This window comes from Taudactylus pleione, unplaced genomic scaffold, assembly GCF_031769625.1.
Source record: "Taudactylus pleione unplaced genomic scaffold, aTauple2 ptg000497l, whole genome shotgun sequence".
NCBI classification, from domain to species: domain Eukaryota; kingdom Metazoa; phylum Chordata; class Amphibia; order Anura; family Myobatrachidae; genus Taudactylus; species Taudactylus pleione.
In genome coordinates this window covers 2,982,925-2,993,569 of record NW_028284899.1, presented here as the reverse complement: position 1 = coordinate 2,993,569, position 10,645 = coordinate 2,982,925, and the positions used below count along the sequence as shown (strand labels likewise).

The 10,645-nt window shown below is 43.1% G+C and overlaps 1 protein-coding gene across 2 annotated transcripts; it reads right to left on the bottom strand.

The window, feature by feature from the left end:
- Positions 1–3,102: 3,102 nt before the first annotated feature.
- Positions 3,103–10,302, bottom strand: LOC148502446 (proteoglycan 3-like). Of its 2 annotated transcripts, none has more exons than XM_088449832.1 (6): positions 10,248–10,302; positions 10,111–10,167; positions 7,919–8,205; positions 7,289–7,423; positions 3,657–3,762; positions 3,103–3,243 (listed from the first exon to the last, which is right to left on the bottom strand). In XM_088449832.1, exons 2-6 carry the CDS (start codon positions 10,163–10,165, stop codon positions 3,185–3,187), a joined length of 642 nt encoding a protein of 213 aa, XP_088305958.1. In that variant the 5' UTR covers positions 10,166–10,167; positions 10,248–10,302; the 3' UTR covers positions 3,103–3,184. The 2 variants fall into 2 exon arrangements, with proteins under 2 accessions (XP_088305958.1, XP_088305959.1); XM_088449833.1 differs by having other exon boundaries at positions 10,111–10,170; positions 10,248–10,298.
- Positions 10,303–10,645: the final 343 nt, after the last annotated feature.

Sequence of the window (10,645 nt, the reverse complement as noted above, 5' to 3'; positions counted from 1 at the left end):
AGATCCTGGTGGAGGCAGGCTTGCATGCTCGAAGAATCATGCTGATGACCAAGCTAGAGAAGCCCTTGGACTTTAAGATGGATATCTCAAGATCCACGCCGTCAAACACAGACGACCCAGATCCGGATAAAGGCAAGGACCCTGAGACAACAGGTCCAGATATTGAGGCAGCAGGAGCGTAGTGTCGATGGAGAGACTCTGAAGATCTGAGTACCAAGGACGTCTGAGCCAAGCCAGAGCTACCAGCAGGATCATGCCACGATCTTGCTTGAATTTCCGAAGAACTCGAGGAAACAGGGATACTGTAGGAAACAGATACGCAAACTATAAGGTCCACCTCACTGACAGAGTGTCCACCAAGCTTGCGTCAGCATCTCTTGTTCTGGACCTGTACACTGGCAACTTGTGATTGTGACGGGAAGCCATGAGGTCCACCTCTGGCAGGCCCCATTTGTCCACAAGGAGTTGAAACACCTCTTGGTGAAGAGACCATTCCCGGGATGCACGTCATGATGGCTTAGGAAGTCCGCTTCCCAATTGAGGACTCCTGGAATGAACACAAAACACTGGTGGCACTCTGCCCAAGACAGGATGTGTTACACCTCTGTCATCACTGCCTGACTTTGAGTGCCCCCTAGATGGTTGATGTATATATTTGGTAAAACTGGAAGCACCCCACTGGCGTAGGAAGAGAGCAGCTCAGCAATGCCAGACCCGAGCGGAAATGTGGGCTGAGCTGAGGGGAGAAGCCACCAAACAGGGAAGGCTGCCTCCCCTGGCCAGCTATTAACCCCCAGGACACTGGCTCCCGCTGCTGAACAAAAGTCCCTGGTGGTCTAGTGGATGCACGGGGAAAGGGGGGGACCGCTGCCACTGCCAGCACCTCCGGTGTGTACTCAACAACCAGAGGCAACAGACTGCTTGAACACGCGGATCACCCCATGCGGGGATCTGCGACTTTCCTGACCCCATAGATCTGACAGCAGTCCATGGAGCCAGCATAATCTGGCTAGCATAGACTCTGGGGTCCCGCCGAGATCTCCAGATCTGTACTGGCGTCGCGGCACTGGCGGGGTGACGGAGCGGCAGCACAGATGTCCAATGAACAGTCTGTCACTGCCTGCTCTGAAGAGTTTAAAGGAAAACTAAACTCAAAACTCATAAAATAAAAATTCAGCTCCGGGGCTGATAATCAGCCCCTCCAGCATAAACGGTGACCCGACTCCGGCTGGGCACCAACTCAAACTGAGGCCTGTGGCTTGGGACGGGGTAAAGAGGAGGATGGACCCAGTGCATCCTGGGAACTAAAACTTTAACTGCGTGTTGCCCATGGATCCAGATCCAGCTATACCCTGTGGAGCCCTATGGACCCTGAAGAAGAAAGAGTAAATTAAGTGATGGGCTATTGTTTCCAGGGTTTTGGTGGTGTTATGATTGCACATCCCTAGATCAGGTTTAGGGATTCCCATCTCTTTAGGCTGGATGGGTTTCACCTTAATGATGAATGATTGTTGGTGTGGGTGTTAGGGAGGTTTTTTCTTAAGGTATGGTGGCATCAGTGGCTCCTTAGCTTAGGGACCTTGTTGGCGGGAAAGAATGGTAGCAGTTGTTATCAGCCCTTAGATCTTGAAGTGCTTTCCTTGCCAATACAGTACATTATTCTACCCTACTGGGGCCAGCAGCTCCACCAGGCAAAATTGGCCTTTTGTATCATTGGGATGGGAGGTGGATTGCTTGCCGTTGTACTGATAGGCTGGCAGTTGGCCCCCCATATAGACCTAAGTGGAGTTGGCATGCAGATGGTGATATTTATTCTTCGCTGTTATCCTTTTTCCTCTTTTCCCTCTTCCCATTTATTTAAATATAAAGCTGACCATTTTTTTCAACCCAAATATGCCTCTATGTCATTAGTTCTAGTTTAAAGTTATTTTTATGTTTTTAACAGTCTGACATCAGATGATATGGCATTTAGTGAGACAGAATGCATTAAACTCTTAGCTGGGTTTGGACTGCTCCAGGGCTGCAACGGTTACACCATGGTAGAAGTTTGCCATAGTATGGCCTGATATTTTCTTAGCCGATGGCTGTAAAAGGGGTGGGTTGACAGTGTGAATACCCTAGATGGGTGGGCCTCTTTTTGCCAAGGATTCTCCCACCCATCTGCCCCATTGTTTTGGTTATTTTTTATATCTGCTTTAATTTGTGTCAGGAAAGAAAGATATCAGTTGCTACCTGCCTTTAGATCTTGAGCTGCTCTTCCCACCAATACAGTGGTTAACTTGATTCTACCCTACTGGGGTCAATGGCACCACTGGGCCAGAAGGGTCTATTGCAGTGTTGGCTAACCTTGACACTCCAGCTATTATGGAACTACATAACCCAGCATGCACTGCTACAGTTTTGCTATTAGGGCATGCTAAAACTGTGGCAGGGCATGCTGGGATATATAGTTCCACAACAGCTGGAGTGTCAAGGTTAGCCAACACTGGTCTATTGTGTCATTGGAATTGGAATTAGATACCTTGAGATTGCAGTGATGGGCTGACAAATGGCCTCTCATCAAGGCCTAAGTAGAGGTGGTGTGCAGATGGTGGTATTGCTGAGTACACTTTATCTGTCCTTTGTTCCCAGTTGACATTAATTTAATTGTAAGTAAAACTGACCCCTTTTTCCCCCCACAAATATGCATCCGTGTCATTATTTTATACGTTTATAGATACTGTTTTGCTTTTAACTTGCAGAAGTCTAACATCACATGATTGGGGTTTAATGGTTATTGTGAGTACACAGACAGTGTAATCTCAGTTGCAGTCCAATTCTTCACAAAAAAGGCTTATACCATGTGACCCCCAAACTTTAAATACACCAAACTGTAACCCCAACCCCTAAAACTAACTGGTTAAAACAACACAATGTGACCCCACACAATCCAGCCCATAGTCTTGTGGTTTATCCCACACCAGGCATATTTTGCCATCTGTTCTGAAAACATTCAAATTCTAATTATAGATAGGGTATGAATCTCTGTGTAAGGCCGCTGTTAAATATGTAAACATGTTTCTTACACAATAATTACACAAGCCACCATAATATATACTGCATTGTGATTTATTGATTTATTACTGCTACCATCCTTATTCCCAGTGTATCAAAGCTTAAAAGGATGTATATACTTGGCTGACTCTCAGACGGTACAAATATAGGGCAGGTGAGTATTGCAGTTGAAAGTGAACCACTGGCCGGCTGGTAAAAAAAAGAGAGGGGTGTTAGAGTCAGAGCAGATTGTATCCACAAAGGTACCCTAATTGGTCTCACAGACAGTCATCCATCTATTTCAAATAGGTTTCAATGCAGTTTCATTAAAAAAGAAAAAAGAAAAAATATCATACAATAAAAATGTAGCTATTAAAATGTAAAAGCCATATATAAGTACCAAAAAGGGCAAATTACACAAAGTTAAATTCATAACACTGTATATTGCTCTACACTATTAATAAACAATTTTAAATATGTAAATTTGTTTGGCCAATGGTCAGAAGTTTTGTTGTTAATTTGGTCACTTGGCAGCAATGTTTCAGTGTCATTTTTGTCTAATTGTACAATTTTACCTTATACCTATATACCTATGTATGCCTATAGTCTTCCCTTTTGCTTACTTGTTAAACTGATTGCAGTGCACCATGTCCCAGTCTGGCGGTTTTGTCCAGAAGCCCAGTTGGTGAAGTCCAACTTGCTCCCATCCAGATTTCGGTACCCCGATGCCTAAAAAATGGAGAAAAGTCAAGAAAAATAAAAGGCCAATAGATTTTCTACTTGTTTTCCTCCGAAACGTAAAGTGTGTAAGAACTAGTACATGATTCTTGCATAATACAGAGCTTATAATGGAAGCACTACTGAATGCAAAGACGTAATGACTACAAATTCAAAGGCAGTAGAGACTCTAATAAAATCTGGATGAGGGCGTCTTGAAGTGAGCACTTGTTAACTTTGGAAGGGTCACCCCCTGTTTAGGTTAGACATGTGAGGTTCAGAAATCCTGAATTTCTTGAATTTTTCCCGAAAATACCCAAACTTAGGGGTTATGAGTTGAACCAAGTCTCGACTTGGGTCTTCTCGCAATTCGGAATTCAGATTTATAAACCAGATCTTGCATGTTTCGGATAACATTTAAGCCCCTCCCTCCTGATTTCAGGTGCTGTGAGGTGGTCAAAATTTACTGAAAATGACTGGAAATCAATTTTATTAATGTTAGTAATACTAAAGGAATAAAATAGCTCCAAATGAAATGATTTTTAGCTGTTTTTAAATTTTTAAAGAAAACCAAAACCAAATCCATACCAAAACACTTGAGAGTGGTTTTGCCAAAACCAAAACACAATGATGAATTAGATTGAAAACCAAAACACGTGGGTCTGCACACACCTCTAGTTTAGGTTAATCTGGGCTTCATGGTATCAGCAAAAATATCAGCCTACAACTTTTTGAATAATTAAAATAGCCAGTAGACCTGAGGAGTGAGGTACAGTAACAGGACACCCATGTTAGATAAAGCAATCTAACAATAGGTGCATTGGTGGGGAATAAATTCTACTGTCGGTCAGATGGACAGTTAGAGGTATATTTACTAAAGTGAGAGTTTTTAGAAGTGTAGATGTTGCCCATAGCAACCAATCACATGCTATTTAACATATAACTAGCACCTTCTAGAAGATAAAAGCTAGAATCTGATTGGTTGCTATGGGCAACATCTCCACTTCTAAATACTCTTAATTTAGTAAATATACCTCCTAGGCCAGCATGTACTAAAGGAAAAATGCAGTAAAAACCCTGTTTTCAGGGTTTATACCGCATTTCCATATCTACTAAGCCCTGGCCGCCCTTTTATCGGTGCAGAGGGCAACGCCAGGAAAAAAGCCTATGGGCTTCTTACACTCCGCACCCGACGCTTTGCCGCCGCCTCGTGCCCTGCAGACACCCAGCACTGGTCCCCACTCTCCTGCTCTCCATGGTTGCCATCCCATGCTCCTGCTGGGTCCTCCTCCTCCTACTAATCTTCTTCTGGGTGCAGGGAGGAGGAGGAACCCGGGGCTTCCTGCACAGGTCACCAGCAGGAAGCTCCCAGGGCTTGGAGGGGGAGGGGTCCCATGGAGACCCCCTCACCCAGCGTCGGCTGCTTCGCAAAGGGCAGCTCTTATGCAAGAGCTGTTCTGTGCGATACTAATCGCATATGTTAGTACATATGCGATAAGTAAGGTTGCGGTGACTGGTGGAATGGTCACCGCAACCTTAGTACATCCCATAGAAACACTAAGGTGAGTTAGTACTGTAGGTATGTAATATAAGTAGAGGTTGAGTCTCCCATATCCAAATATTCCGAAATACGGAATATTCTGAAATACGGAATATTCCGAAATACAGAATTATTTTGGCATGACTGAGATAATGAAACCTTTGATTTTTGATGGTTCAATGCACACAAACTTTGTCTAAGGCACAAATTATTAAAAATATTGTAGAAAATTACCTTCAGGCTGTGTGTATAAGGTGTATATGAAACATAAATGAATTTCATTTCTGTTTTGAACCTCTGCTTGAGCCACAAAATTATTGAAAATATTGTATAAAATTACCTGCAGGCTGTGTGTATAAGATGTATATAACACATAAATGCATTCTGTGTGTATATTTGGGCCCCATTCCCAAGATATTTCATTATGATATGCAAATATTCCAAATTACGGAATATTCCGTTATCCAAAATACCCCTGGTCCCAAGCATTTTGGATATGGGAGACTCAACCTGTAATATATATACTATATAAGGGTGCCCGTGCCATAATTTACTGCAGTGAACCCGTATTATTTTATCAGATGAAACAACATATTTATATTAATACAAAAATAACTAAAAATATGCATTTAACACTCTGATGACTGTACACAAATTTTATAGCACTTAACTGTGATTGTAATAATTTTTAACACACTACTCAAAAAACAATTTGAACTTTCTCTTTTCATTAATTTTTTTATATGTTTTGCTGGTTTGTTCTATAGTAATATATAATTTTAATACTACATCTAATGAACGCTAAGTTTTAATAATGTGCATCACCATAAAGGTGCCCACACACTGGACGACTCGCAAACGATGCAATGTCATTAACAATTTCCCTGGAACTCCCCCGGCAGCTCCCTGGCAGTCCGGGACAAATATATCTAATCTTGCATAAAATGTGCAATCTGACAAACGATCTGACCAAAAACCTTAATCTCATTAATGAGATTGCCAGATGTTACCTGCTGTAGGTAAGATCTGTGGATAGGACATACGACCCATGGGACGGCGCATCGGATCATTATCGTTCCTGGAAGCTGCACGATTTGCACGTTTTTAAACAATGTATCGTTCCCATGCGTCGTTTTCATGCAAATCATACCTAAAATCGTCCAATGTGTGAGCACCTTTATGCAAATATTGTTTATTAAATTGACAGTGATAGCACCCCGTACACCTCATGATATAACAGTATCTGTACCTGGATTAGGGGTTCTGCTCAGTATGATATTCCTAGAATATATATACCAGTGCGGACAGTATTTGTTTCTTGTTGTGTTTCATTATCTCAAACTGTAACCTGTGCTATGAGCCATTAACGGTGTTAATTCCCAACCCGACCTGCTGGCAGATAAAAATGTTTGCAGACTGGAATTGTAATTTTTTGGACTGTTTTTGGGTGTGTGTCATCATTTTACTCCAGGAGACCATGGTCCTCTAAACCCGAGTACTCACTAGACGAAATGTCGTCCGACCTGGCTGATTGAACGACATATCATCCACATCGGGCCGTATGTACCTGCTATGTCACTGATGAAGCACGCTCCCGCACAACCTCGGCAACATCGTTCATCGGACCTGCATACAGGTCCAAAGAGCGATATTGTCAGCGGGTTCCATGCTGCCGAATTCAGCATGGCCTCCGCCGTTGCTCCCGGCATCGGCAAGTATGCACTTGCCGATGCCGGGACCCCATCCGGGATACGATATTGTGCTGGGTACACATCGGCTAATGTGTACCCAGCATTACTCTGCCACCTTACAATATACATATACTGTAGTGTATATACCACTGGAAAAAAATGTCTTAGAAAAATCCTTTAGGCTACACTCCTTCCTATAGTAATACGTTTTAAAGTCCTAAATACAGTATGTAGGTGTGTGGCTGAAGCAAGGACCCCCGGCTTGTGATTGCCCCTAAAATAAAAGATATAATCCTGCGCTACTTACGGTGTTGGGTTTCCACACGCCAATCCATGCATAATTCTGATTTGCGCACGATCTCTTTGCCAGACATCGCACTTGGGTATCAGCCCCAATGTTGTGTAGAGAACTTAGATCTCCTCGCAAATATCTGCACAGATGCTATTGAGGTAATGTAAAGATAATATATTTGTGTCATTAATATGTCAGATCAACTTTACACCATTACATGTTAATGTCACATTTACAAAGAACACAAATGTACAGTAACCCATAGTTACCAACATAATGAATCACTTTTATTGCTCTAACTTCCACTAGACAGGGGAAAGCTGATGTGTGCTGCTATCTAGGTGCTTTTAGAGCCATATCAGTAAAGGATCTTCAACTACAGTAATAACTGTTTAACTCTGCGTAAAATATAATCCAGTTACATGGAGCGCTACCTATCACCTATATGTGGATTGCTCTTAGTAACTGTTACAGAATATAATCAAATAGCAAAATTGATCAATAATGTATTTCTATCTTATTAAACTAGATGATCAATAATTTAACATTACAAATGTAAAAATTAAAAAACAATGTAGAAATCTTTTATAGCTGCTGAAGAGACAAGCTGTCATTCATTAGAATATACCCAGTGATTCCACAAACCTGAGCGTTCCAGAAAGTCCGCGTAGTAATAAAAACAAGATAAAACCAGGTCGCTTTGCCAGGATTGATGCCATCATGATATCTTTCTTTTTTGATCTCCATTGTGACACTGTGGAATTTATCCAAGTGGTAGTGACTTAGGTCGGGGGTCTGCAGATCATCTGCCATGTCACTTCCATCCTCTTGGCTGCCTGGGTAAACTGCTTTTTCTAAGTCACCCTGAACAGCTGTTTCCTCTAAGTCACTCTGAACAGCAGTTTTTGCTAAATAATCATAATCATAATCATCTAAAAAAAAAGATAAAGATAAAGCATAAAGAAATGGTGGAAACAAATGCCACTTTTAATTAGAAAAAAGAAACATAATTATGACCAGAAGTACATTTGTGGAGCCCATGTGCAAACCTACTTCCACAATCATGCTCAATTTGGAAATAATTTAACAGTACACCTAAATAAAGGTAAATGCCAATGAAACAGAGGCCCTGATTCTGAGCCGGACGCTCTGACAGAGCGCTCGCTCTGAATCAGGGCCGACCCTCCTCCTTTTTGGAGCGGCCTCCTGGCTGCTCGCATAGCTGTGGGTGACCACCCATAGCTATAGCGAGCGGCCAAAATGATGGTCGCGATGGTCAAGACCATCGTGACCATCGGGCTTACGACGAGACCCTTGCGGTAGGGTCTCGCTGCCGCAAGCCCTGGAGTGCTTTTGGCTCTATCAGAGCCAAAAGCACTCCCACTGACATCACTAGTGATGTCAGTGGGGCCGGCCCCAGACAGTAGGCGTTCCCATGGGAACGCCTCCGTCTGGGCAGCCACGCCCCGGCATGCCCACCAAAGGGGGCGTGCTGTCAATCACCATCGACAGCACGCCCCTTTGGTGCGAGACCCATAACAACGGCTTGGCCGTCGTTATTCGGGTCTCGCGTATGCGCACGACGAAGCTGCCTCCGTCGTGCGCATGCACACTTGGGCAACATTGACCCGCTTGCGAGCGCTCAGCACACATCATAGATAATTACAACACAGCCACTTCGCTCCTAGGCATCACCGGGTTTCGCTGAAAACAAAGGGGCGTGGCCTATCAGGGGATCCCGATGACTTCACACCGGGGGCAGCCCAGCATTGCCGGAGATTCTGGGCTGCCCCCGGAGACTGGGCTGTCAGCACTGTCGGCTCCTCTTCTATGACAGGATCCGGGTGTTGCAGAAAAATATCTCACTACAGCACTCTCTCCTGTCACTGCAGAGGAGCCGGCAATTTGGTGTCTCCCCCTCCGAGGATCACACCTGGGTGAGGCCCACAGCCCCCACACCCCCTCATTCCGGCGGCACATAACATGCTCTGCTTGTAAAGTAATTGTCCCCTAAAACAATTATTTTATTGTAGCTTATTTCTTGTTTTATGAAATATTTAAAGAATGGGGGAGATGTACTAAGCTTTAGAGAGTGATAAAGTGGAGAGAGATAAAGTACAAGCCGATTAGCTCCTAACTGTCATGTTACAGGTTGCGTTTGAAAAATGACAGTTAGGAGCTAATTAGTTGGTAGTTTATCTCTCTCCACTTTATCACTCTCCAAGACTTAGTACATCTGCCCCTCTATGTGACTAAGTAAAACATTTATACACTCAGTAAAGCTGGCCATACACTAGACCAACTTTCATCCAACCATCCAACTAGTTGGTTGGTTGGAATGAAAATATGGTAATATAGAGAAGCAAATGACAATAAGCAATTTGCTCCCAAACACCAGTAAACAGGCCAAAATGGTCGTTTAATCAAGTTGGTTAAATCTGTTTGAATTAAAAAACTTGACTGAATACGTTTTTGTCCATTTTCAGGGGCTTGGGAGCAAATGGCTGATTCTCATTTGCTCCCAGACATTACCAGATTTCCATTCCAACCGACCAACTAGTTGGATATGGATAGTTGGATGAAAGTTGGTCTAATATATAGTCAGCTTAAGTCAGAGGTTCCCAAACGCGGTCCTCAAGGCTCCCCAACAGTTCAGGTTCAGGTCCCCATGGTTGAGCACAGGTGACTTAAATAGTACCTTAATCAATTTTGATTTAACACCTGTGCTCAACCATGCATACCTCTAAAACCTGAACTGTTGGGGACCGTGTTTGGGAAGCTCTGGTTTAAGTGAAACACCCTCTAGTACAGGGAGATTGTACAAATTGTCAGCTCACCAAGATCTTGAGCATAGATGGTCCCCACCAGGAGCAGCAGCAGAAGACGGATCATGTCTGCTGGGGAAAATAAATAGTCATCATTTCATGTTCTTCTCTGTGGTTTTCAGGCTGACCTGTAACTTTGGTTGTTTTACCTTTTCAGAGGATTGAACCCTTTGTGCCTTCACAATTCTGGAGGTCCTTCAGGTGTCTGCAGTTTCCAGTGATCTGTATTCTCCTCTTTATACACTGATTTTAGGAAGTTGTGGTTTTAAATGTATTAGATCACAGTCACTAAAAGTGATGCAAATTGTATTTATCATCACACACATATATTACCCAAGTGCAATGAATTGAACTGTCCATGGTCCATCTAAGTAGATTTTGTCCTTGTATTTGCATGATAAAAAAACCTTTACATTTCTAATTTTATATAGCTACAAATGTATTGCAAACATACAGTATATAAGGTAGCAGATCTGACAAATTAAAATACAGGGCCTGATTCAGACCCGGTCATGAGCACTGAGCGCTCGCAACTGGGTCGATGGTG